Here is a 27,560-nt window from a genome sequence, read left to right on the forward strand (position 1 = left end):
GAGTGACCTGTTCTAGTGGGAGGTGTCCCTGCTGAGTTGGAACTGGCTGAGCTTTGAGGTCCCTTCCAACCTAACCCATTCTGTGACTCTCTGCCTTTCCTGAAACCACCTCCAGGAGAAGACACTTTGACCTGCTCAGCCCCAGGACCACGTCTGAGTCCCGCAGCCACGGTGCAGAGGAGCAGGGTGCCCAGTTCTGAGACTGTGAGGTCCCAGAGGTGGCACCATCCCATGGTGCTGCAAGCAGGAGAGGCAGCAGTGCCCACACTGAAGAGCTATCTGTTTCCCTGCCCTGGTACCCTTGGACTTTCCCTCACCCTTTGCCCCCTGCTCTGCCTGGTGGAGGTGGGGGCTGGAGGAGTCAAGAGTCAGCAGCTGGGGTTGCCAAATGGGCTGGAAAGGGCAAAGCATTCCCCAGGCTGTGGCCACCTCAGCTGCAAATAAACAACAGCACCCAAGGGGAAGGTTCAGTGAGGCCAAGCTGGAGCCCAGCCCCTGCCAGGACCCTGCTGGTTTGCAGCATCCTGCTGCATCTTTCTGTGGTGAGAGGTCAGAGCAGCTCCTCCCAACACAGCAGTGAAGGACAAAGGCTTACTGCCCTCCTGGGCACCCAGCTGTGCTGGCTGGTGTCACCCTGTGCCAGCCGAGGGCGAGCGCTGGCATCTGCCCAGCTCTGAGTCACAGGGCAGGAGGCTTGGCCCCGCTCACACCACTGAGGACTGACCTTAGTCCTTACTGGGTCATTAGTGACTTCACTGGGATGTTATTTACAGCCTGGTGAGTGCTTTGTGGCCATCCAGATGCAAGCATGTGCCCGGTGGGATGCCCAGCACACCCAGCTGGGCAGCAGGGGCTCGTCCTGGAGCTCTGTGGGAAGCAAGCACAGGTGGGAATGGGGGAGAGGGCACTGGAATGCTTTACAGCCCCCAGAGTTAGTTAAAACAGCTGGAAAAAGTCAAGGAGCTAAGAAGCTGCACCAGCAGCCAGCAAAAGCTCACCCCCACGGCAGGGGAAGCAGACCACGGGCAGAGGCAGCTGTGCTGGGCACGGTGGGGGGGCTGGGCAGGCTGAGGAGAGCTGTGGCTGGAGCAGGGCCTGGCTGCTGGCACACAGCCCCCTCATCGAGTGTGACAAAGCATTACCCAGCCCATCCTGATGGGTGCTGAGCACCCAGCTCCAGGACCCCCTCACTGCTGTGCCTTCATCCACCTTTTCCTTTCCTGTCCACTGCCCCAGGGGCTCTCCTCCTTCCAGGATGGTGCTGTGGCCCAGCAGGGGCTGATGTCTCCTCCCAGTTATTCTCTCAGCTCTGATGGTTCTGGGGGGCACCTCTGCCAGCCCCAGGCTCTGATGGTTCTGGGGGGGACCTCTGCCAGCCTCAAGCTCTGATGGTTCTGGGGGGGGACCTCTGCCAGCCCCAGGCTCCGATGGTTCTGGGGGGGACCTCTGCCAGCCTCAAGCTCTGATGGTTCTGGGGGGGGACCTCTGCCAGCCCCAGGCTCTGATGGTTCTGGGGGGGACCTCTGCCAGCCCCAGGCTCTGATGGCTCTGGGGGGGCCCTCTGCCAGCCCCAGGCTCTGATGGTTCTGGGGGGGGCCCTCTGCCAGCCCCAGGCTCTGATGGTTCGGGGGGGGCCCTCTGCCAGCCCCAGGCTCTGATGGCTCTGGGGGGGCCCTCTGCCAGCCCCAGGCTCTGATGGTTCTGGGGGGGGCCCTCTGCCAGCCTCAAGCTCTGATGGTTCTGGGGGGGGACCTCTGCCAGCCCCAGGCTCTGATGGTTCTGGGGGGGGCCCTCTGCCAGCCCCAGGCTCTGATGGTTCTGGGGGGGCCCTCTGCCAGCCCCAGGCTCCGGTGGTTCTGATCACATTGGGTGCTTCTGTGCTTCACAACCTCCCTGGAGGTGTTCAAGGCCAGGCTGGATGAGACCTTGAGCAGCCTGTTCTAGTGGGAGGTGTCCCTGCCCGTGGCAGAGGGTTGGACCTGGCTGATCCCTGCGGTCCCTTCCAAGCTAACCCATGCTGTGATTCTCTCATCCTGGGCCTCCCAAAGGGGTGGGCTCCGATTTGAGGAGGTGGTTGAGGTCCCCCAGCTCTGGTGTGGAGTCCTTTAGCACTGCTGGTGCTCCTCAGGCCGAGCATCCTCAGGCTCCCTGAGGCCAGCAGGTGCCGTGGCTTGGCTCTGCTGCCTGCCCGTGGCACCAAGCAGCTGCCTGGGGCTGCTCACTGCCTGCACACCACACCGCAGCAAACAGCGCCCAGGAGATGCCTGCTGGAGCCAAAGCCTCTCTGCTGACAGCTGCTCACCCGCGGCAGAGCTGAAGGGAGCTTCTCAAAGGCACCTGGAGGGTCTGGCCGCGCAAATCCGCGGGCAGCAGGGCTCAGGCTGCCAGGCAACAGGGACATCTGAGCGGCTCCTGCCGAGAGCTGCGGGGCCTCATTAGCGCCAGTGATGTAAGCTCTGTTGCTAACCGGCTGCTGGCTCCACTGCTGGCCTCCTGCAAGAGGATTGTGACTCCTCAGCTTATCCCCAGCAACAAGTGCCCTGGTTCCACCCAGGGAGCAGGCACAGAGGGAGGCACCAGGCAGCTACCCGGCTCAGTAAGACAACCAAAGCACCACCCCGAGGGCACTCTGCAGCCACTTCCTTAGCAGAATCCCTGTCCCCAGAGCCTGGACCTGGCAGCCTGGGCTGCTCTGCTAGCTCAGGTTGGCTGTGGTGCAGGTCACAGAACGGTTTGGGTTGGAAGGGACCTCAAGGATCATCTGGTTCCAGCTGCCTGCCATAGGCAGGGACACCTCTCACTAGAAGATGCTCTGAAGATGCTTCACCTCCAACTGCTTTGGGCTGGATTTTCAGGAGAGGCTGCAGAGGTCATCCCAAACTCAGCACTGAGCAGCCTGGGGAGTGTTCAGCCCCAGGCACTGCATGACTGCTGAGCCCCAGCCCCCAGCCCTCCTCTGACACCAAACCAACAGCAGCCAAAGGCTTCTAAAGAGCCACTGAGGAGCACCTGGGTGGCTTCTGTCCCCTCCCCGTCCAGTGCCAGTGCTGAGTTTGCTCACTTGAGCGAAACGCTGGGAAGCAGGAGGAGGACCTGGAGCAGCCTCTGTTGAAGAGCAGCCCCGGGCCAGGCCCAGCACGCTGGGAAGGCAGAATTGCTGAAGTGCCCAGGCCAGGGAGCTGCCAGCACCTGCTCTGCCTTCCTGCTCCCTCCTTTGGTCACTATTCTTAGCTTTAATCTCCTGACACCTCCTGGTGGTGAAAGCAATTAGTGAGCAGAGACCAACGTCCTGCACTCGTAAAAATAGCAGGGCAGGGAGCAAAGCCTCAGCCAAGCCAAGACGTGGCCATGGCCGTGCAGCCTCAGCCTCCAGGCAGCACGTGGCCCAGCAGCCAGCCCCAAGGAAAGCCTTCTGGAGGTGATTCCCAGGGGGTTCCAAGCAAGTGGCAGGGTCCTGAGGGGGAAGGACATTCAGAGCAAGAGGTGTAAGAGGGAAAACTAAAGTAAAAACTTCCTTAACTTGCTTGGTCCAGCCCCAGCACAACCACACTGCACCAAGAAGCAGCTCTAAACAGGCTGAGTGCTGTGTGCCTGCCACAGCTCTCATCTCAGGAGTGCTGAAACCTCCCAGAGAGCCACACTGCAAGCCAAGACCTACCACAGCAATACCCCAGAGCCTCACAGGAACCCTTCCTCATCCAGGGCACTGCTGGGCCTGGGCACAACCAGAACCCTGCATGCTTGCAAGTGTGCAGATGACACCAAGCTGGGGGCAGATGTGGCTGGGTTGGAGGGCAGAAGGGCTCTGCAGCAGGATCTTGACCGCCTGGACAGATGGGCAGAGGCCAATGGGATGGGGTTCAATAGCTCCAAGTGCAGGGTGCTGCACTTTGGCCACAGCAACCCCATGCAGAGATACAGGCTGGGGTCGGAGTGGCTGGAGAGCAGCCAGAGAGGGATCTGGGGGTGCTGATTGATACCTGCCTGAACATGAGCCAGCAGTGTGCCCAGGTGGCCTAGAGAGCCAGTGGCATCCTGGCCTGCATCAGGAATGGTGTGGCCAGCAGGAGCAGGGAGGTCATTCTGCCCCTGTACTCTGCACTGGTTAGACCACACCTCGAGTACTGTGTTCAGTTCTGGGCCCCCCAGTTTAGGAGGGACATTGAGATGCTTGAGCGTGTCCAGAGAAGGGCAACGAGGCTGGGGAGAGGCCTTGAGCACAGCCCTACGAGGGGAGGCTGAGGGAGCTGGGATTGGTTAGCCTGGAGAAGAGGAGGCTCAGGGGAGACCTTATTGCTGTCTACAACTACCTGAGGGGAGGTTGTGGCCAGGAGGAGGTTGCTCTCTTCTCTCAGGTGGCCAGCACCAGAACAAGAGGACACAGCCTCAGGCTGCACCAGGGGAAATTTAGGCTGGAGGTGAGGAGAAAGTTCTTCCCTGAGAGAGTCATTGGCTACTGGAATGGGCTGCCCGGGGAGGTGGTGGAGTCGCCGTCCCTGGAGCTGTTCAAGGCAGGACTGGACGTGGCACTTGGTGCCATGGTCTGGCCTTGAGCTCTGTGGTAAAGGGTTGGACTTGATGATCTGTGAGGTCTCTTCCAACCTTGGTGATACTGTGATACTGTGATGCTGTGATGCTTGGTGCTTCCAATCCCAACTCATTAGAACAAAAGGGCATCCCTGGAGCCACCTTCTCTGCCTGCCAACATGGACCTGGGCTTTACATGGCCTTAAACATTGGGTAGATCACAATAAGCAACAGCTTCAGAGTCAGAGGTGTCCTCTGTCTGCACCAGGACTCGCAGTGGAGGCTGCCAGAACCATAGCCAGACGCTGAGGCCCCTTTGAAGGGTCTCTGTTACTCGCCTGGGACTGGAAGGCAGTGACACAGCTCTCACCATGAGCAGGTAATGATGAGGGTGTGGGGAAGGCAGGGCTGGAAGAGCAGCTCAGTGCTTCACTTCTGTGACTGCTTTAACAGAAAGGCAGTTCCAGAAGGACCTCAGGGGACTGCTTGAGAGTCCAGCCCAGAGCCAGCAAGCTGCTGCAGGCAGTGGAAGATCTCCCTGTGAGGACAGGCTGAGGGAGCTGGGGCTGGGAGCAGAGGAGCCTGAGGGCTGCCCTCAGTGCTGCTGATAAAGATGTGCAGGGACAGAGCCAGGCCCTGCTCAGGGATGACCAAGAGCAGCATGAGGGGCACTGAGTGCCAGCAGGAGTAGAGGAGGTGCACAGGACCAGGAAGGAAAACTTTGTCACTGTGAGAGTGCCAGAGCCTGGAGCAGGCTGTCCAGAGAGGTTCATAGAATCCAGCAGGCTGGCAGAGAGCTCCAAGCTCACCCAGCCCAACCTAGCACCCAGCCCTGCCCAACCAACCAGACCATGGCACTAAGTGCCCCAGCCAGCCTTGGCTTCAACACCTCCAGCCACAGCCACTCCACCACCTCCCTGGGCAGCCCATTCCAGTGCCAATCACTCTCTCTGACAACAACTTCCTCCTAATATCCAGCCCAGACCTGCCCTGGCACAGCTTGAGCCTCTGTCCCCTTCTTCTGGTGCTGGCTGCCTGGCAGCAGAGCCCAACCCCACCTGGCTACAGCCTCCCTGCAGGCAGCTGCAGGCAGCAATGAGCTCTGCCCTGAGCCTCCTCTGCTGTAGGCTGCACCCCCCCCAGCTCCCTCAGCCTCTCCTCACAGGGCTGTGCTCCAGGCCCCTCCCCAGCCTTGCTGCCCTTCTCCAAACACCTTCCAGCACCTCAGCATCTCTCTGCAATGGAGGAGCCCAGAACTGGACACAGCACTCCAGGGGTGGCCTGAGCAGTGCTGAGCACAGGGGCACAAGAACCTCCCTTGTCCTGCTGCCCACACTGCTCCTCAGCCAGCCCAGGATGCCATTGGCTCTGCTGCCCACCTGGGCACTGCTGCCTCCTCTGCAGCTCCTCTCTCCCAGCACCCCCAGCTCCCTGTCTGCCTGGCTGCTCTCAGCCACTCTGGCCCCAGCCTGTAGTGCTGCTTGGGGTTGTTGTGGCCAAAGTGCAGAACCCTGCCCTTGGCCTTGTTCAGTCTCATCCCCTTGGCCTCTGCCCACCCAGCCAGCCTGGCCAGGTCCCTCTGCAGGGCTCTCTCACCCTCCAACAGAGGTTGTGGAGTCTCCTTCTCTGGATGCTTTCCAGACTCACCTGGCTGCATTCCTGTGTGACCTGCCCTGGCAGGGGGGGTTGGTCTGGATGATCTTCTGAGGTCCTTTCCACCCCCTACCATTCTGATTCTTCTTTCCTGAGTAATTCCAGTTGCAACCTTTCCTGCTAGAGTTGCCTGAGTTCAGCTCTGTCTCTCTGCTGCCATCACCCAGATCCTGCCTCAGTGCTGGAGAGGAGAACAAAATAAGCAGCAAGGAAGAGAAGCTTCCAAATTGCACAAAATGTTTATTGTTAGTCTGGTACATTCAAGATCATATTGACTAGAAGACAGGGATTCAAAACAGTTGGGTTTGGGTTTTTCCTCCAGTGAATGGAAAGTGTTGTTATTAAAAAAAGAAAACAAAACTATTGCAAACAAACCAACAAAAAGAGCAAAGAACAAAGAAATCCCAAACAAACCTAAATTCAAATTAAAACACAGCCAAGGAATGGGTCCAGGCTGGGCTCAGAGAAACCTTTCAGGAGTACTTTAGTGGTTTTGAAGTTACTGCACTGAAGCAAAGTAAGAAACTCACTGAGAAGTGTGGGGGGGGGAATTCAAGCAGACAGAAGGTTAGTAAAATGGAGGGAGGCATCCAGCTGTGCAGACTGCTGGGCTGGCACTGCCCTGCCCAGATGTGGCATTTGCTGCCTCCCTGGAGCAGCTCACTACTGGGGTGCTGCCATCTCTCCTGTCAGCTGCTCACACCACCCAGCTGGCCCTCAGTGCCTCGAGGGTAAAGTCTGCCCCTCAGTGTGGGTGAGCTAAAAGGAAGAAGTTCTTCAGCAGGAGGGTGGTGAGAGACTGGCACAGGCTGCCCAGGGAGGCTGTGGCTGCCTCCTGCCTGGGGGTGTTGCAGGCCAGCCTGGATGAGGCCTTGAGCAGCTGAGTGTAGCTGAGAGGTGTCCCTGGGCATGGTGGGGAGGGTGGAGCAGAGCTCTGAGGTCCCTTCCAGCCTGAGCCGTTCTGTGACTCTGATGTGCAGCCCCTGGGGCAAACCTGGCTGTGCTACCAAAGACAGCTGCCTTGAAGAGCATCCCTGCCCTGCTGCTCCTGCTCTGCAGACAGGCAGCACCCAGAGCCACGTCCAAAGAAGGCAACAGGGTTTGGTTTTGTCAGGTCAGCGCTGACAGGAAACAGTGAGGACATCAGAGAGAGGCTAAAGGTCAAATCTTAATGTAAGACATTCATCAGGTGGTGGGGCAGGAGGCAGGGCTGGACAGACACTGTACACTGACTCCTCTACAGCTGCTCCACTCAGCACTTGGGCTTTACCCCACAAGGAAAGCCCAGCTTGGCTCTGTGCCAGTCCCACCATGGCCCATGGCACCAGCTCAGGCTCCTCTGTGAAGAACCAATGAATTCCAAGTGGTCAGCAAGAGCTGCTGCGACCAGGAGCTCCTAACAGACCCAGCCCAAGCAGCTCCCAGGGAGACCAAGGCCAAGGAAAAAGGTGGGGCCAGGTTCTCTTAGATCCCTTTGGAAATCCAAGCCTCAATATCAGAGCAGCAACACCTGGTGGCCGTTGTGGAGAACCTGACTCTGATTTGGACCTTCACTACCACACATCAGCTTCGAGCTGCTTCGAGCTGCTGCAAACAGCTTGAAGCTGACTTGAAGTTATGAAGCTCCAAGCTGCTGCCTGGCTGGGAACTGTGCTCCACTTCACATCCATCATGGAGAAAGCCAACTGGAGATGCTGCTGGAGCTGTGCCAGGCAGGAGCAGAAGACACTGACAGTTAACACTCAGCAGAACCAGGCTGGGATTTGAGCTCAAAGTGGTCATTTTGATGCCTTTTTGTCAATGCAAGGGCTGGAAGAGGTCCAATGGTCACCTGTCAGCAGGGGGTGGAATGTAGTCAGGTCTGGCAAGACCTTGCAAGGTGAGGAGCTGCAGAGGTGACCCTTGTGTGTGCTACCAGTTCAGCAAAGATACTTCTAAAGTTTACAAAAACACCCAAAGGTCCTAGAAAAGTCACAAGATACCAAGGAGATGGGCAGGGAAGAGCAGATGCTTTGCCTGTGAGCCAGGTGACAGGCAGCAGCCCCAGCTCAGGAGCCACCTCTGCGCTGCTGACTTCACCTTTTCAGCCACTGAGTTAGAAAAAATTCCTCAGAGAGTTAAAAAGTGTCCAAATGAAAGTGGGATACAAAAGACTTCTTTGTAAACATCGGGCAGCCAAGTTCTGCTGACAGGGAATGGGCTCTTGGGACTGCAGCACAGCACCCTGGGTACCTACAGCTCTCGCCAGAGGCTGGGCAGGTGCAGGACACAGAGACCAGCGGCGCACGGCAGCTGCCTCAGAGCACTGCCCAGCTCAGCGCAGGTATCTCCCCCAGCCACTTAGCTCAGGGACCACAGCTGCAGAGGCCAAGCACGGGGGAGGGCTGGCACAGCTGCCTCACAGGTGCCGGATGATGTCTGCAGGGCTCCTGTACAGGTACTTCCAGATGGCATAGTAGTGCACGGCGGCGGCGGTGGCCACGAAGAGGTGCCAGATGGCATGGGCGAAGGGGATGACGCCGTCGCTCTTGAAGAACACCACGCCCAGGCAGTAGATCACTCCTCCCCAGGCCACCTCCTGCAGGCCATCCGTGTTGGTCTGCCAACCAACAGGGAAAGGGGGTTAGGGAGGGCACAGAATGCAAACTGCTTCCCCCCCCAAGAACTGCCAGCTCAGGGTATCCTGCTTGTGACAGATGGATGAAGAGAAGACCATAGATAATAAGAGAGCCACAGAATGGGTTGGAAGGGACCTTGAGGATTATCCAGTTCCACCTCCCTGGCATGGACACCTCCCACCAGCCCTGGCTGCTCAAGGCCTCATCCAGCCTGGCCTTGAACACCTCCACGGAGGGAGCATCCACAGCCTCCCTGGGCAACCTGTGCCAGTGTCTCCCCACTCTCACTGTCAAGACTTCCTAACCTCCAGTGTCAATCTGCCCTCCTCAAGCTTCAGTCCATTCCCTCTTGGCCAATCACAAGCCCTTGTGAAGCACACCACAGAAGAGGGATAACTCAAGCATCTCAATCCTTGGTGTCTTGCTTCATGCTCATTAGCAGGGCAGACATGGAGAAACAAGAAGCTCAGGCACTGTGAGCTCAGTGCAGCTCTGCTGGTGGGCTGAAGCTCCAGCAAGGTTTTGGTGGAGCTCAGCATTCAGATGGAAGCCCTGGGGCAAGCCCCTGTACGAGTGTCAGATCTTCAGCAGCAGCAGAGGGTCATTCAGGCATCTATACACCTGTAACCATAAACAAGTCAAGGGCTGGAGGAGGGCAGAGCGAAGCAGGAGGGACCCTTTCTAAACCCCCAGACAGCAGTCACTGGCAGATGAAGTGTCCCAGCCACAGTGAATCAGCTTGCAGTTCAGCTACTTCAGCTCCTCAACATCCTTCTGCCTCCCTGCTAAGAGAAGTTTCTGGTAGGAGACAAAACTCTTCAGCCTCTGTTGCCCCCAAGTAACTTTGCAAGGGGCAAGCAGCAATTCACTTCCCCATCTTGGTCCAGAGCAGGGCATCAGTTGCTGAGGTTTTCCAGAGAGCTGTTTCACAGAGCAAGGGAGAGGACAGCATCTCAAAGTGCCACAGGCAGAGGGAGAAGCCTTCCTGCCCCACCCGGAGGTGCTAAGTGGGCACTAAGCATAGCAACAGGAACACCTACAGGCACACCCTCAGCATCTCTACCCAAAGGACACGGCAGAGGTTGCCAGGAGACCTTTAAGGTCCTCCCAGAGAGAGTGATTGGCATTGGAATGGGCTGCCCAGGGAGGTGGTGGAGTCCCTGTCCCTGGAGGTGTTGAAGCCAAGCCTGGCTGGGGCACTTAGTGCCATGGTCTGGTTGATTGGCCAGGGCTGGGTGCTAGGTTGGGCTGGGTGAGTTTGGAGCTCTCTTCCAGCCTGGTTGAATCTCAGATTCTTCCAGCCCAGCCCAGACTGTGATTCTCCTCAGAACTGAGCTCCTTAGCACCTGGGGCCTGCAGGCCAGAGCCAGCACCACAGGGCAGGAGTCAGTGAAATGCAAACCTCAACTGCCTGCATTTGGGTCCCCTGCAGATAGCACTGCCAGTGACAGAGGACTCCCAAGCAAGAGAGCTGCAGCTGCTCAGAAGGGGCAGGTCTGTCCTGCAGTGTCAACAGCCACATTCCTTACCATAGAGGTCACCACCAGGGCAGGAGAAAATCCCATGGCCAAGTAGAAAAAGAGCTCAACGATCTTATACCTAAAAAGGAAGGAGTCAGTCAAAGAGGTGGACAAGAGCACAAACATTGCCTTCAATGGGAAGGGAAACCTGCTGAGCCTCCTGCTGGCACAGGTCCTGCTCACAGAGCACATCATAACCCATGTGTGGTGACAGAGCTGCAGCCAGGCACTGAGAAAGCAATACTGAGACGGCTGAAGAGGCTCTTGTTTGAACCTCAGCTCATCTCCAGACCAAACAGCTGTGTCCTGCCCCCTGAGCACGAGAATCAAAGAATGGGTTGGGTTGGAAGGGACCCCAAAGATCAGTGAAAGGGAGGTCAAGCAATCAGATTTTAGACTCTCGGTCTCAGTGTGTTTGCCTCTGCATCTGGCAGGCTGAGGGAGCTGGGGTTGTGCAGCCTGGAGAAGAGAAGCTCCAGGGAGACCTTAGAGCAGTCTGCCAGTACCTGAAGGGGGCTACAAGAGGGCTGGAGAGGGCCTGTTTGCAAAGGCCTGCAGGGACAGGATGAGAGCAATGGTCTGAAATGAGGGAAGAGCAGATTGCAATTGGGTTCTGCACCGTGAGAGTGCTGGAACACTGCAACAGGCTGCCCAGGGAGGCAGCTGAGGCTCCATCCCTGGAGATATCCAAGGCGAGGCTTGACAAGGCTGTAAGCAGCCTGCTCTAGTGAGGCAGGTCTCTGCTGAGTGCAGGGGGCTTGGACTGGGTGACCTTTGGAGCTCCCTTCCAACCCAACTCATTCCATGAGAAGGTAGCAGGAGGCAGTAGGCCTCAGTTACACAACCAATGTCATGTTGTACAACCTGCCTTAGGGGCAGAAGGGGCTCAGCATTTCTCACCCTACCCACACTCAGCAAGAGCTGAAGTGGACACTTCCCTCCCACCCCTTTAGGCAGAAGGCAACAATGCAGCCTACAGCCACCCTCTGCCGGGGAGCTGCAGCTCCCTGCTGGCAAGAGCCAAGTCTGCACCATCTCCTCCTCACACTTCCACCGCTCCCAGGCTCCCCTCTCCATCTGTGGAAGCCTGGGTAGGAGCACTGAGGAAATAAGGAAGCCTCCACCTCTTAACTGCAGTTTGAAGCCAGATGCAAGGAGCAGCTCTTACTTCTCGTGGTAGAGGAAGACATAAAGGGTGCCTCCTGCAGCCATCAGCCAGATAAACCACCGCATGTGCGACGCCAGCGGGCCCAGCTCGCGCAGATTCAACCTGCCAGACACACGCTTCAGCGCCGCTGCCCCGGCGCCAGCCCACACCGGCTGCCAGGGATGGCAGAAGCAGCCAGAGCTGGAACTCAGGCACGGGGAGGGACAGCACACTGGGACAGTCCACACAGGGGCAGAAGGTGTCTGACTCGGCGTGAGGGGACCATGACCTGGGGCCACACAGATGAGCTAAGGGCTGGAGCAGCTCTGCTGTGAGCACAGGCTGAGGGAGCTGGGGGGGTGCAGCCTGGAGAGAAGACCCCAGGGGCACCTCAGAGCTGCTGCCAGTGCCTGAAGGGATCCTGCAGGAAGGCTGCAGAGGCTTTTGCTAAGGGTGTCTGAGACAGGCCAAGGGGGAATGGTTTGGAGCTGAGGCAGAGCAGGGTGAGACTGGAGCTGAGGAAGAAGTTCTCCAGTACCAGGGTGGTGAGTCTGGCACAGGCTGCCCAGGGAGGCTGTAGCTGCCTCCTGCCTGGGGGTGTTTAAGGCCAGGCTGGATGACTCAAGAGGTGTCCCTGCCCATGGCGGAGAAGTTGGAGTAGATGATCTCTGGGGTCCCTTCCAGCCTTAGCCACTCTAGGATGATGCTATGAGACAGAAAATTCCTCTCTGCTGTTTTCTAACATCGCTTTCTGCTCAGCAAGCCTCAGGAGATTCCCCTGTGCTGCACTTCAGGAGGCACCACGTGGCCTGGTGCATCTAAGATGATGCTTATAGACTCTGGGAGGTTGTAAGGATAAAATGTTTGCCTGGGGAAGAGCTTTGGTCGTGAAGCTGTGCTTCAGATCTCTCACCACGGCGCGTAGGATGCTGCAATGAAGACGTAGATCATCATCCTGTCACACATGTGAAAGCAATGCTCCATGGTCCTGGGGGGAGAGAGAGAGAGAGAGAGAGAGAGAGAGAGCAAGTCACCAGGAGAGCTTTTGGAAAGATTCTGATACCCTCCAGCCTCCTGCCACGCTGCAGAGTCTTTGTGGATGCTGGAGAGGGATCTCCTGGTGCCAGCAGAGTTTGAGAGGATGGCTGCAGTGGCGTTGAGGGTTTGGAAGCTTAGCTCTGTGAGCAGAGCCTTGATCTCTGAGGTCCCTTCCAAGCTAAGTCACTCCATGATTCCCTGTGAAAGGACATGGAAGTCTGTTTGCCTCTGAGCTTGGCTCACTGTTTCTTCCAGAGCCAAAGGTGGTTTTTACCCTGTCTCAGCGCAAGGAACCGCTCCAACCTCCTGCAAAATCATTTCTGATCCCTTGAGAAACACAGTAGGAAGAACATGAAAAGGAAGCAGCTCAGGCAGGAGCTGGAGAGCTACCTGAGGTGGCTCTTCTTCCAGGAGACGATGTGGAACACAGTGGAGACAATGAAGAGGGCACAGAGCCCCACGCCGTACATCCACGCCGTGATCTTCTCCCAGCGGTCATCCGACAGCCGGTGCAGGAGGGCACTGCCCACGATGGCAGGGACAATGAGGAACTAAGGGAACAAAAGGGCCTTGGTAAGGCTTTCCTGGCTGTCAGCACCATGCCACCCACAGCGCAGCACCAGCAGGGAGAGGGAGAGCTGCAGTCAGCCATGGCAAACCACAGGTAGGGCCCTGGATGCCACAGTGCAAAGCAGAGCGTTGGTCACTCGGCTGTACGCTGGCACACAGGTCTCCAGCAGCAGGGTTGTACCCACTTGTGACACCTTTCTCCTCAGCTGGCACTGGGCAGGGTCACCACCTGCTCCAGCCATGGCACACTGAGACAAACAAAGGAGCTCCCACACAGTTTCCCTGACCTCTCAGTTATGGGACCCCAGACACGAGGCAGACATGGACCTGCTGCAGCAGAGAAGGGCACCAAGGCGAGCAGGGCCTGGAGCACCTCTGCCACGGGGACAGGCTGCGAGAGCTGGGACTGTTCAGCCTGGAGAAGGGAAGGCTCCAGGGAGACCTTACAGCTGCATTTCAGTGTCTGAAGGGGACCTACAGGGAGACTGGGGAGGGGCTGCTCAGAAGGGCCTGGGGTGGTAGGATGAGGGGCACAAAAGGCCAAAGAACCCCCAGACATGTCCTGCAAGTCTCTCAGGAGCCTGCAGCTCAGACACTGCTACCCATGCCCTTCGCCTCCTTCCACCAGGAAGGTGCATCTTTGTCAGCCTTGCAAGTCAAATCCCCGTGCAGGTTCCCCTCCAGGCCCTGCTGGTGTGCCTGGAGATGTCAATTAGCTGATTTGGATTGTAAAAGAGCTTCAGAGGTAGAATCCTTCCTGGTGTAAGCCAAGTCTCACAAGCTCAACAACAGGGCTAGGATCAAGCAATGCTTAAGCCAACCCTAGCAGCTCTGCTTTGCATTACAGGTTGGACAGCCCAGGGTGCAAAGCTCTGCTCTAGCCTGCACTGACTTGTACAGAAGAGGAGAAATGGAGGCTCTGCTCACAGCTCGAGTGCAGAACACACAGAGGACACCAAAGGAAGCTGGAGAGCAGCTGGTTCATCCAGAGAGCTAAAAGCAGAGACAAGAAAGTGGCTCTCACTTCCAGGTTTGGAAGCTGCAGCTTCATTGCTGCTGGATGTGCTCCTGCGTGGCCTGCTCTAGGTGATGCTGCTCTGGCAGGGGGCTTGGACTGGATGAGCTTTCAAGGGCTCTTCTATGGTTAATGTCAGCACCTCAGTGCCTGATAGATGAGAAAGGAAGCTGGAGGAGAGGTCACAGAACAAGAGAACAGGCAACAGCTTCACCAAGAAGCGCCAGCACAACAGGAGGGCAGCAGGTCACAGCCCCCTCTGCAGCCAGGGTGGAGAAGTGTGTGTTTACAGCTCTGGGCAGCAGAGCCCTGTGTGCTGGGAAGCTGCCTGCCACAGGCCCTGCTGCCACTGCAGAAGGCCTGCAGGCACACAGGCAGGTGCTGGAACAGGCTGTGAAGCTGATCAGCCATGCTGCAGGGCAGTTATGCTCCGGTTACCAACTCCAAGGATCTGCTTTCTGCTGCCTGCCTGCCTGGGGCTGCTCAGGTTGCTGGCAGGCTGGGCACAATTTCAGCTGTGCTCTTCACATCTCTCTGCAGACAACCTGTGCCACAGGGAGCTCTGGAGCTCTCTTCAAATGCTGGCAGCACACAACATCGCTGCCAAGCACAGCTCTTTGTGCACAAGGCAAGAGCAGCCTCTGGTGCCCAAGCTGCTGTAGCAAGGCATGGTGGCACTGGTGCCAGCCCATGGAGAGGGCAACACTGCCAGCACAAACACAGCCCCCACACACACCTCCCCCTTGGACAGGGAGCAAAGGACCGAGCAGCAAAGGAGCTGAGAGCACAGCTGACACTCAGAGGGAATCACGAAGGTCTGTGCCCACCCCGAGCTGCCTGCCCCAGGCACACAGCGCCGAAGCCAAGCTCAGCACCTCCCTGCTCAGTGACCTGCTCCAGCGAGGAGCCAGTGCTGCGGAGGGAGCAGCTCTTGGGCAGCTGGGGTTGTGCAACACACAGAGCAAGCTGCTGGCAGCAGTCAGGCAGAATGGAGGCAGTGACATGCTCTGAGATGCTGACAGCCCCTCCCCCGTGCTCAGATGGCTGCTGCATGCTCCAAGCCGCATCTCAAACACCATTTCTACTGCTTTCTTCTTTTCCCCATGCACTGCACAAGCCAGGACTGGAACAGAGAGGCTGGGAATTATTTTAGGCACAATTCCTCCTTCTAAGGCAGCTGGAAGAAACTTCCAGAGCAAGCAGTGTCTGGATTCTGAGGGTTTAATCCATCAGAGGATATCTTTTGTCTGATCAACCTTATGCACCCTGGGCAGAGTGATGATGAAAGAGCCTCCCCTCCCCTTGGATTAGCTTACCATACAGCCCAAATTCTGACAGATCCTGCTCCTCTCACACAGTTTCCTTCCTGCTCTTCTAAGCAGAGAGAAGCTTTTTCTGTCTCTCTATTCAACTACCCTTCCTGTCTCCTCTAGAGAAGTCACAGCTTCAAGTAAAGTCGACAAAGAAAAGGAAGGTAAGAACCAAGAGATCCTAAGCAGCCTCAGCAGTGAAGACACCTGACAATGCTCCACAAAGCTACCATTGCAGGGCTCCAGCCAGAGGCTGGGCAGGGGACTCTGCATCCCCATTTACTGCTGGGGCTTTGGTTGGTTGGGTTTGGTTTTTAAGCAGCTGTCTGCAGTGCCTGTTGTGTATTTCTGACTCAAAAGCCAGATGGGAGACCCGCTGAGGAGGAAAATCCAAAGTGGCTACTCTGAATCAGGAGCAAAGCTCTGGAAAGCAGCACCTGGAGAACCACTGCCAAGGCTGTGTTGCAGAAATGACATCAACCTCCAACTGAAAACTCAGCATTAAGCAAAGCCTCATCCACCTGACTGCTCTGCAACACAGAGGAGGAGGCAAGCAATGCTCTCAGCTGCTTGTGCTTGCCCAGATTGGGTTCTCATGGCAAGGCTTTAAATGTTGATTGAACATTGCATGGCCCTGAACACCTTCAGGGAGGTTGTGGAGCACAGAAGCACCCAATGCGATCAAAGATCCCATTCTGTGACTCTGTGCTCCACAACCTCCCTGGGCAACCTGTGCCAGGCTCTCACCACCCTCACTGCAAAGAACCCTTTCCTAACAGCCACTTTCAGTCTCCCCTCTGCCACTTCAAACCCATTCCTCCTCCTTCTCTCATTCCCAGACCTTGTCAATAGTCCCTCCCCAGCCCTCCTGCAGCCCCCTTCAGACACTGCAAGGCCACTCCAAGCTCTCCTGGAAGCCTTCTCCTCTCCAGTCCTCTCAATGTTGTCTGGTGTACTGCAGGTTCTGCTGAAGCCTGTGGCAGACAGGCTGGAACTGGATGATCTTTAAGGTCCCTTCCAACCCAAATCATCCTGTGATCATTTTCTGAGCAGCCAAGCTGTGTGCTGACAGCTCCCCATGACCTGTCAGCATCTTGGCCATGTGCAAGAGGCCTGCAGCACCTCTGTTGTGGGGACAGGCTGAGAGAGTTGGGGCTGTGCAGCCTGGAGAGGAGAAGGCTTCCAGGAGAGCTTGGAGTGGCCTTGCAGGCTGTGAAGGGGGCTGCAGGAGGGCTGGGGAGGGACTATTGACAAGGTCTGGGAATGAGAGGAGGAGGAGGAGGAGGAATGGGTTTGAAGTGGCAGAGGGGAGATTTAAAGTGGCTGTGAGGAAAGGGTTCTCTGCAGTGAGGGTGGTGAGACACTGGCACAGGCTGCCCAGGGAGGTTGTGGAGCACAGAGTCACAGAATGGGATCTTTGATCACATTGGCTGCTTCTGTGCTCCACAACCTCCCTGGAGGTGTTCAGGACCAGGTGGGATGAGGCCTTGAGCAACCTGTTCTAGTGGGAGGTGTCCCTGCCTATGGCAGTGGGTTGGCACTGGATGATCCTTGAGGTCCCTTCCATCCTAACCCATTCTCTGATTCCATGACATCTGGGCTGGTACCTGCTGCTGAGAGGCTGGAAGAGGCCATGCCTGTCTGGCAGCCAGATGCAGGCCAGGATTGCTGAGGGGGACTGCAACCTCTGCCAGAGATTTTGAAATCCAACTTTCTGGCCAGAGCAAACCAGATTTCCACAAGGATTAGGAGATAAAGGACACATTTGTGCTAGCTAGCAGAACATTGCCTCATCCTCTGGGCAAATAAGGAGATATTTACACAATGCTGGCCAGGAGACCCTTGCCTTAAAGACACAGAAGCTTCAGTGAGCTTTTCTATATCTAGAATCACAGAACCAGGCAGGGCTGGAAGGGACCACAAGGAGCAGCCAGTCCCAACCCCCTACCATGCCCAGGGACACCCTACCCTAGAGCAGGCTGCACACAGCCTCAGCCAGCCTGGCCTCAAACACCTCCAGCCATGGGGCCTCAACCACCTCCCTGGGCAACCCCTGCCAGCCTCTCACCACTCTCCTGCTCAACAACTTCCTCCTCACCTCCAGCCTCACTCTCCCCACCTCCAGCTTTGCTCCATTCCCCCCACTCCTGCCACTCCCTCACAGCCTCAGAAGTCCCTCCCCAGCTTTTTTGGAGCCCCCTTCAGATGCTGGAAGGCCACAAGAAGGTCCCCTGGGAGCCTCCTCTGCTCCAGCCTGCACAGCCCCAACTCTTTCAGGCTGTGCTCACAGCAGAGCTGCTGCAGCCTCTCAGCATCCTCCTGGCCCTGCTCTGGACACTCTCCAGCATCTCCACAGCCCTCTTGTCCCAGGGGCTCCAGAGCTGGATGCAGTGCTCCAGGTGGGGTCTCAGCAGAGCAGAGGGGGAGAATCCCCTCCCTGGCCCTGCTGGCCACACTGCTGCTGCAGCCCAGGCTCTGCTTGGCTTTCTGGGCTGCAAATGCACACTGCTGGCTCCTGCTGAGCTTCTCCTCCAGCAGCACCCCCAAGTCCCTCTCCTCAGGGCTGCCCTCCACTGGCACTGCGCAACCTGGATTGGTGCTTGGCATTGCCTCAACCCAGCTGCAGGACCTTGCACTTGGTCTTGTTGAACCTCCTGAGCTTGGCCTGTGCCCACCTCTGCAGCCTGCCCAGGTCCCTCTGGATGGATCCCTGCCCTCCAGCCTGGCTGCTGCAGCACACAGCTTGGTGTGGGCAGCAAACTTGCTGAGGCTGCACTCAGTGCCTCTGTCCGTGGCACCTAAAGCAAGGGGACTCTGTTTTCCCCAGCAACACAGAGCTTGAAGCTGGCTATGTACAAAACAAACACCAAGCACAGAGCTTTTGTAGGGCTGAGGAGTCCAGGCACTACCTCTAGCCTTCATATCTGCAGCTCACTCAGACATACTGTAGATAAGAGGTGGAGGACAAAGCCAAACATACTTCAGATGCTTGGAGTTAAACAAGGGACTGAGGAGAGGCACAAGCAGCTTTCAGAAAGGGCAAATGCTATCTTAAAACCCAACCAAACACAGCTTTGAGTCCTTTTCAGAGTGCCAGACAGCAAGTCAAACTTCCCAACTACCTGCAAAACAAAGCAACTGCTGTCCTGGTTTGGTGCAGATCTGACATTCCAGCCCAGAATGGGTCCCTGCACTGTGAAGAGGAGCAGGACGTGCAGCAGGGCTGTCAGCATGACTTAGTGCCCCTTTCAAAGCACAGACCACTGGCAGGATCAGTTTATGGGTATACAACAGCAGGGCTAAGCCATGCCAGCTCTTCTGGCTGATGCCCACGTGATGCTCTTGGGAAGCCTTCCCCTTCTAACCCCAGGAGATCTTTGTTAGGGCTGGAAGCAGACAATTTGCACACTACTAAGAGAGCAGAGCCCTGGGAGCTCTGCCCTGCAGGAGCAGTGGAGGCCTAGAGGCACTGTACCATGGGCATCCTTTGAGTGGTTCAGGAGACACATCCAGCTACAGACATGGAACTTAGTGTGGTGGAAAGGAGTCTCACAAAGCAGCTGGAGCTCCTAGGGACTCAGAGGAGGGATTAGTGATTACCAGGCACCTAATTACCCTGCCTTTCCCGGACTGGTAGAGCCAAAGCTTATGTAAGGAAAGCAGAGAGGCTGTGCATGTGAATTGTCCACTGGAGTAAGGGGAGCCCTGAGCCACCCCAGCCCACCCCAAGGGGCAGGCAGCAGAGGCTCCCAAGGCCAGGAGCAGAGTACTCACTGCGTGTGTGTAGCAGTTGGCAGCATGCTCGTAGCAGGTGGGCTTGTAGCGGCTGTTGGCTGGAGCTGGGTGGTTCATGAACCTGCCAAGGAGTTCAAAGGCAGCTTTAGGAGGAGTCACAAAGCATCTCTGTGGAGCCTCACGAAGGATCAGCTCCAGCCTGGCAGTGTGAGAAGTCCCAGGCAGACACACTGGAAGCACAGTGCCAGCCCAGCCAGCGGCAGCAGGTGTCAGTGTGCCCCGGGGCTGCCTGCCGCAGGGGATGGATGTTTAACCAGGAGCCAGACCCCCCCCCCGGTTTCCAGCAGCTTGGCTGGATGCAGAAGGAGCCATTGCCCACTTCAGCTACACACTGAGGACTCAGGCTGCTCTGGAAACAAAGACTGCACCACAGCTGCCAAGGGCTATGCTGCTTTGAAGAAGTTCTTGAAACTGCAGCATTCGTAACCACAGACTGACAGAGTTGGGCTGGAAGGAACCTCAAAGGTCTTAAGCATTGCCTAACTCCAACTCCCTGCCAAGGGCAGGGACACCTTCCACTAGCACAGGCTGCTCAAGGCCTCATCCAGCCTGCCCTTGAGCACCCCCAGGCAGGAGGCAGCCACAGCCTCCCTGGGCAGCCTGTGCCAGACTCTCACCACCCTCACACTCAACAACTTCTCCCTCAGCTCCAGCCTAACCCTGCTCTGCCTCAGCTCCAAACCTGGCCTGGCTCAGACCCCCTCAGCACAAGTCCCTCTGCAGCCTTCCTGCAGGCTCCCTTCAGGCCCTGGCAGCAGCTCTGAGGTGCCCCTGGAGCCTTCTCCTCTGCAGGCTGCACCCCCCCAGCTCCCTCAGCCTGTGCTCACAGCAGAGCTGCTCCAGCCCTTGGATTATCTTTGTGGCCTGCTCTGGACTCACTCCACAGCTCTGAGTCCTTCTGCTGGGGACAGGAGAACTGGAGGCAGGACTGGAGATGAGGTCTGAGCAGAGCCAAGGGGCACAATGTCCTCTCCTGCCCTGCCAAGCTGCAGCCAGCACTTGGCTGCCTGCTGGGCTGCATGAGGGCACTGCTGGCTCCTGGGGAGCTGCTCAGCACCCAACACCCCCAAGGCTCTTTCTCCAGAGCTCCTCTCAACCCACTCTGCACCCAGCCTGGATTTGTGCCTGGTGTTAGCCCAACCAACATGCAGGACCCTGCACTTTGACTTGTTGAACCTCCTGCAGCTGGCACCGGCACAATTCCCAAGCCTGTCAAGATCCTTCTGGATGGATCCCTACCTTCAGGTGGGTGTCACTGGCAAACCTGACCATTTATTTAAAGCTTGTCAGACAAACTTTGATCTCTGAGCCCAAAGCAGTCCTATCTTTTATGGCACCCATAAAATGGTGTCTGGTATCAAACCAGGGAAAAGCAACCAAGAAAGCAAACCTAAGTCTTATGGCTTGAGCAAGCACTCCCAGGCTCCTGGGCTACCAGACACTTGACTGACCCATGAAAATTCAACAGATGAAAGACAGTGCCATGATCTCTGTCCACACTGTGATGAGGTCAAGAAACAGCTTCAGTTGTTACCAGTACCAAGGGTAAGGAAAAGGAGAATTTCATTCACAGACAGCGAGTGTGGACAGGTTAGGAACTGAACAATTCACTTCTCAGTGCCAAATGGCTCTTTGCTCCCATCTCCAGGAGGAGGCTGACACTGGATTCCCCCACCCAGGCTGGCAGAACACTGGCAAAGTCAGTTGGCTGCCCACTGTGTCCAGGTGAAGGCTGCTGAAGGCCAGCTCAGCATCCTCTCCAGATGGAACCTGCAGTTTGCTCACTTCTGCTCCCAACTTAGGGAAACATTCGGAGACAAAAGCATCTGCATGGCTCAGTCAGTGACCAGGGTTAGGCTGCCCTTGCCCAATTCCATCAGTTCAAAGTCAGGGAAAACTTTTCACTGATTCCACCTGGGACATTCTTCCATTTCTCCAAAGTCTCAGAAGTAAGAGGAAAAAAAACCCAACCAGAACAAACCAAAGCAAAACCAGGGCCCCAAAAGGCCCATGGTGGTGCCTTGGAAAGTCTCACAGCTGAGCAAAAAAGCCCCAACCAGAACAAACCAAAGCAAAACCAGAGCCCCAAAAGGCCCATGGTGGTGCCTTGGAAAGTCTCACAGCTGAGCAAAAAAGCCCCAACCAGAACAAACCAAAGCAAAACCAGAGCCCCAAAAGGCCCATGGTGGTGCCTTGGAAAGTCTCACAGCTGAGCAAAAAAGCCCCAACCAGAACAAACCAAAGCAAAACCAGAGCCCCAAAAGGCCCATGGTGGTGCCTTGGAAAGTCTCACAGCTGAACAACAAAGCCCCAACCAGAACAAACCAAAGCCCCAAGAGGACTAAGTTTATCCTCAGTAGTAGCTTTGCAAATTCTGTTGCTCCCAATTCCCAGCTAAGATATTATCATCTACACCCTATAAATAATTGAAGGCAGCCTGCTAATGGCACCTCCTCGTACCCATTAGAGGGCTCCTTCTATTTTTTCTTTCCTTTTCCCATTCTATTTCTTTAGTGGGAAAGGATCATTCTCAAGCATCAGAAGAGAGCCTGTGGTGATGTTAGATTTTAGACAGAGTTAGGGAGAGCGACTTCAGAAAAGTCTGGTTCTGGTTAGCAGCTGTTGAACAGTGTTAGGAGCAGCAGGACAGGACACAAGGACACTGACAAAGCTCTCTTTGCTCTCTTATCTACACAAAGACTTAGAGGTTTCTTTCATCCTTTGTTTGTGCCAGCACAGGAGTGACGCAAATATTTGTTCATCTGTGTGGTAACCTCAGGCTGGCAAAACAGAAGGGACCTTAAAGCTGATCCAGCTCCAGCCCCCCTGCCATGGCCAGGGACAGTTTTCACTAGCCCAAGTTGCTCAGGGTCTCATCCATCCTGGCCTTGAACACCTCCAGGCAGGATGCAGGTTTCAGGGAGCCTGACACTTGCAGACCATTTGAACTCCTGTGTAGTTTTTAAGTGACCCCTGGGACTCTGAGCAGCGAGCAGCACAAGCGCTTCGGGACACCTGCGGCACGCAGAGCTGGGCTCCGACCGCTGAGATCTGCTGCCCTTCCACCAGCTCCCAGCAGAAGCCACCACTAGCAACACATTGCTCATCTTCATGCTTACACTACCACCACAGGCTCACAGGATGGCAGGGCTTGGAAGGGACCCAAAGAGCTCATCCAGTCCAACCCCCTTGCCAGAGCAGGACCACACAATCCAGCTCAGGGCACACAGGAACACATCCAGACAGGCCTGGGAAGGCTCCAGGGAAGGAGACTCCACAGCCTCTCTGGGCAGCCTGTGCCAGGCTCTGGGACCCTTACAGGGAAGAAGTTCCCCCTTGTGCTGAGCTGGAACCTCCTGTGCTGCAGCTTCCATCCACTGCTCCCTGTCCTATCCCAGGGAGCAGTGATCAGAGCCTGTCCCCCCCTCCTGACCCCCAGCCCTCAGAGAGTTATAGACAATTTATTAACCCTCTCTCAGGCTTCTCTGCTCCAGACTAAGCAGCCCCAGGTCCCTCAGCCTCTCCTCCTCAGGCAGTGCTCCAGTCCCCTGATAGAATAGACTCAACCAGGTTGGAAGAGACCTCCAAGCTCATCCAGCCCAGCCTAGCACCCAGCCCAGCACCCAGCCCTGCCCAACCAACCAGACCACGGCACTAAGTGCCCCAGCCAGGCTCGGCTTCAACACCTCCGGGGACAGGGACTCCACCACCTCCCCGGGCAGCCCATTCCAATGCCAATCACTCTCTCTGGGAAGAGCCTCCTCCCAATACCTACTTCTAGTGTGTCTGGGCAGGAGAGGAAGAGTTTGACTTTACCTCTACATGAAAGAGGAGGACCTCCCAAGAGCCCAGTAGCTCACTGCTGCCCACCTGCCAGTCCTGCACCTCTCCTTGCTGAAAGGTGTCCCCCTGCAACAGGCGGCAGGAGCCAAAGGCTGGAGCACTTGGCTCAGGTCGCTGCTCGCAGTCATTCCCTGATGCCTCTTTACAAGCCTATTTATAAACGTTATCAGGGACAACTTCAGAGGAAGGATCGTTCAGAAAGCGGCTGAAGAGGGCAGTAATTCCAGCCAAGGGCTGGCTCTGGTCGGTTTCATTTCCAGTCTGACAGTTTTGTGTTTATAATGCCTCAAGAAACAGACCAGAAACCTGCAAACGGCTGCTCGGTGATGCTGCAGATAAAAACGTTTTGATTCACACTGTTAAAAAGTCCATCAGATACTCCTGTAGCAGCTACCTCTGCAGACGATGGCGTGGTCTGACAGCAGAAGAACTTGGCTGCTGGCTTATTCACAGCCTGGAGGAAAAAACAGCTCTGTTCTTTCTTAAAGGCAGCCAAACAAAGCCCACACAGCCCCTCCCCAGCGGATGCTCTTTGTTTCCTGCCACACGGGGACATTGTTTTTGCCTCCTCTCTCCAGGTCGCCTGCCCCTGAAAAAGTGCACTGTGAGGAATATGATCTCACCTCACTCAAGGCAGGGCGTTCAGAGGCTGTTTACCCCTCAAGGCTCCCTACAACACAGCCACTCAGGCTGGCACCACATGCAGGGCAGGCTGGTAAGGTCCCACTGAGCTGGGATGCAGCTTGCAGGGACCAATTTTTGGTTCTCTAGCATCTTTTTCAGCTCCAGCGACACCAGAGCCACTCACTGAGGGGATGTGCAGCACCAGCAAACACATAACTGTCTCCATTTAGGAAACTGACAACCTTTAATATAAAATATTCACTCTGGCAATACCCAAATGGGGAATCTGTGCCGTTCACAGGCTAAGGACTGCGTGCAGCCAGCCAGACCAGAGAGCTTCTGCACTGAACTGAGCCATCAGCTCGTTTTCACCTCTGAAAGGCACCCTTAAAGCTCAAGAACCACTTGAGGTCCAAGCTTTGCAATTCCACAGCACACAACCAACCTTCTTCGACGAGCAGATTGCCAATACAGGCGGGAAAGGGGCACTGAGAAAGGGGGCTGACAGTTCCAAAGCAGAGGAGGAGCTCGTCCTCCCCCCTGGGCACTGTTGAACTTTGATCTTGAAAGCGCCTCAGCTACTCAAACTGCTAAAGACGGAGACCGATGCGTTGTGAGTGAGCCCCCTGTGTTCGTGCTCAAGGAGGAGAGGCCATATCTTTCCTGCTCAAGCGGTCTCAGCCTTCGGGAGACAAAGCAGGAGGAAAAGCTGCAGGCTCTTTTGTCCCTGTACGCAAACCCAGCTCGGGCAAATAATCGCCAAACCCACCAACCCACCGCAGGTATCTGCACGGCATCTGCTGCCAGCACGGCAGGCGTATGCCCAAGGCTGCAGAAGGGAAGAGCACTTCTCAGACCCTGCCTCAGCCTTCGCTCCCATCTGCTGAATGAATTACCCTCGGAGGCACGAAGTAAACGGTCAGTGGAGAACAGCAAGCGCCGGTAACAGCCTCAAAGGTCTGGATTTGTTAGGCTTTTCAGGAAGTGCACTTCCTTTGCTCAGCTCAAAAGGCCTCACACTTCCCTTTGCCAGCTTAAAAGCACATCACTCCTTTTTTGTAACCTTCTTTTCTTGTGCTTTCCAGCGGCAGGAGAGACCATTTGGCCCTAATAAGCAGCAGCTGAAAAACTGCAACAAGGTGGGGATAACTCCAGAAAGCCAGCAGCAGCAGCACACATTATCCAGGGCTCCAGACATTATGATTCTATGAGATCCAGGCACTGAAGCGATTTTTAGGTGATCCAGGCTCTTTGTTTCCAAGAGGAAAAGCAAAACATCACCAGCAGGTCAAAGCAGATCGATGCTGCGTTCCCACAATGACAGCTGAAGTGAGGTTCTTGAGGAGAAACAAAGAGGTTTACAACCCCCCCTTGGTTTCTTTGGGCAAGCTGGCAGGAATTGTTTCCCTTGTTAGGAATTCAGACCGTGCAGTGACAAACACAGCCGGGGCCAGGCACCTTCCCTCCCGCATTAGAAAAGCTCTAGCTGTGGTTCGGAGCTGTTCACATCACCTTTACTGTCGCTGAACAACTGAGTCATGGCAACAACTGAATCAGCCCAGAAGCTGATCCCTTCTTCGGGAAGCCCACTGAAATCACACGCCGTGAAAAAGCCTCCGACAACACCACACTGAAGATGAAACGAGACACCCTGGCAATGCCCTGAGAACCCATTAACAGCTCTGCCATCTCACACAGATTACAGAGAGAGGCAGTAAAAAGGTGCTTGTGCATCCCACTGTCCTCCCACAGGACTTCCCAACCCTCTGGCAGGTACCAAAGGCAAAATGTGAAGAGCGGAGAGCGAACAGAAGTCACACCAAGTGCTGCAGCACATCTGAGCCGAGGGGCAGGCTACCTGCCCGTGGGCTAGCACAGAGCCCTGCTCTGGCCACGTTCGGCTTTTCCTCTCTTGCAATTTTATTGTCGTTCTTAGAGCTTTGGTTTCCCGAGCAGGGCAGCACCGCACCTGCTGAGCGAAACCATCATGGCAACTGTCTTATCTGGGAGGCAGGTTGCCACTCGACAGCTATCAGCCCTGCATGTGGACTTTGAGCAACTCGGGCACCTACAGCCCACCCCAGACCCCTGTTTGCCCACCAACCTCCACCGCTGCTACCAACCACCCTCCCCGTGAGCAGCAGCATCTTCAAGCCACCCCGAGGCACCTGAAGGAAGGACACCAGCGCTTGGCTGAGACGCAGGGAGCCCGAGCAGCCGGTGGGTGCCCATCCCGGCCCGGCCATGAGCTGCCCGCGGGGCGGCTCCGGAGCCACAGGTCGGGCTTCGCGGGAGGCACGGCCGGGGAGACAGCGGGGCCGGGGCTGTGACACTCATCCGGATGCATGAACCTTCACCCACTTAAGAGGGGAAGAAAGAATTAGAAACGGATCAATAAACGCCGTGCAGAGCACCCCCACCCCGCGCCCCGCCGGGACAGCTCTGCGCTCCTCGCCTGGCCCGGGCGATGCCAAGGGCCCGCTACGGCCAGGGCGCCCCAGCAGCGGCGCGGGTCCGGGCGCAACGGGGCGGGAGGGAGAAATGAACCTCGGCTACCCCCAGCCCTCGACACCACCCCGAGCCCCCAGCCCCAGCGTGCCCGCCCGTGAGGCAGAGGCGGCCAGGGGGCCCTCTCCCTTGGGCAGCCGTGGGGCAGCGGATGTGCCGCTACAAACCGGGGGGAAGGGGGCGAGCTCACCTCCTGAACCTCTCCGGGAGCCGCCGCATGGGTCCGGGCCGCCCGCCCCGGATGGGCTGCGGGCGGGGGGTCGGGGCGGGAGGCTGCGGGCGGCTCCTGAGGCGGCGAGGGCCGGAGTCCGGGCCCTCATTGGCGTGCGAGCCGCCTCGGCGCGCAGCGGCCGCCGCCGCCGTCCGTCGGTGAGGCGCGGGAGCCGGGCGGGCGGCTGCGGGCGGCCGCTTTAACCGGCCCCTCGGCGGCTGCCAGCCCGCCCGGCCCGCGCTTCCCTCCGCCCCTGCCCGCCCACAGCGCCCGGGCGCGCCGCGGCCCGCCCCTGCCGCCGCAATGGCGGGAGGAGGCCTGGCGAGGGGGGAGCCCTCCCGGGCGACCGGAGCCCGCGGCGATGGAGGCGGCCGATCCGCCGCTGCGGCCAGCGCTCCGCCGGGAGACCGAGGGGGGCTGGGGTGGGGAAGCGCGGGGCGGGGGCCGGGAGCCGCGGCCTGGCGCCGGGGTCGCGCCGAGGATGGTGCGGGCTGAGCCGCGTCTGCAGGGGCGGCCCCGGAAAACGGCAGGAGCGGCAGCGGCGGTGTCGGGGCTGGCAGCGCGGCGGCATCGCCATTGTCTGAGCACCCCAAGAAGCAGAAGGACGAGGACGAGGCCTCGGCGGGCTCAGCCTGCCCGCTCTCGGACCCCGGAGCACGAAGAGCCCTCCCAGCAGGGGTGCGGCAGGCGCTGGGCTCCGAGCGGTGCCGCAGCCCCGGCGCGGCCCAGCGCTGCGCCGGCAGAGCCTGCCCGCTAAACCCCTGCGCCGGCAGAGCCTGCCCGCTAAACCCCTGCGCCGGCAGAGCCTGCCCGCTAAACCCCTGTGCCGAGCGGTTCGCGCTGCTCCGAACCAGGGTTACAGCGGCCGGACGGCTTCCGATAACCGGGTGAGCCATCGTCCCAGCCCCGCCAGCTGTAACCGGGGGTCAGCTGCTCGAACCCAGCCCTTCCGCGGCAGGGTTGCTGTTGTGAGCGCGGAGGCCGTGGCAAGCGTGTACCCGGCGGGTCAGTGTGTTGGCTTGCGGGGGACACATCGGGGCTTGGGTTAGAACGTGAAGTTCTATGCCAGCCTCTGGCTTCTAATCTAAGATCTTGTTTACAGTGGGATCGTAAATGGCTCCAGCCCTCAGTAACAGCGATTAGCACAGGCACACCAGTGCGAACCATCACTTTAGATCAAT

General features: G+C 57.3%; 1 protein-coding gene across 2 annotated transcripts; it reads right to left on the minus strand.

Moving 5' to 3' along the window:
- Positions 1–6,400: 6,400 nt before the first annotated feature.
- Positions 6,401–26,707, minus strand: MMD (monocyte to macrophage differentiation associated). Of its 2 annotated transcripts, XM_064150504.1 has the most exons (7): positions 26,359–26,569; positions 19,173–19,254; positions 12,894–13,054; positions 12,379–12,453; positions 11,487–11,588; positions 10,328–10,397; positions 6,401–8,779 (listed from the first exon to the last, which is right to left on the minus strand). In XM_064150504.1, exons 1-7 carry the CDS (start codon positions 26,385–26,387, stop codon positions 8,579–8,581), a joined length of 720 nt encoding a protein of 239 aa, XP_064006574.1. In that variant the 5' UTR covers positions 26,388–26,569; the 3' UTR covers positions 6,401–8,578. The 2 variants fall into 2 exon arrangements, with proteins under 2 accessions (XP_064006574.1, XP_064006575.1); XM_064150505.1 differs by lacking the exon at positions 11,487–11,588 and having other exon boundaries at positions 26,359–26,707.
- Positions 26,708–27,560: the final 853 nt, after the last annotated feature.

Source organism: Pogoniulus pusillus, chromosome 11 (genome assembly GCF_015220805.1).
Source record: "Pogoniulus pusillus isolate bPogPus1 chromosome 11, bPogPus1.pri, whole genome shotgun sequence".
NCBI classification, from domain to species: Eukaryota; Metazoa; Chordata; class Aves; order Piciformes; family Lybiidae; genus Pogoniulus; species Pogoniulus pusillus.

Coding starts and splice junctions, on each gene's coding strand:
- MMD (XM_064150504.1), bottom strand. CDS start 26,387: ATGCGGCGGCTCCCGGAGAGGTTCAGGAG. Junction 19,255..26,358: donor CTCCCGGAGAGGTTCAGGAG/GTGAGCTCGCCC, acceptor ACTCCTTGGCAG/GTTCATGAACCACCCAGCTC. Junction 11,589..12,378: donor GCAGCATCCTACGCGCCGTG/GTGAGAGATCTG, acceptor TGTGTCTGGCAG/GTTGAATCTGCGCGAGCTGG.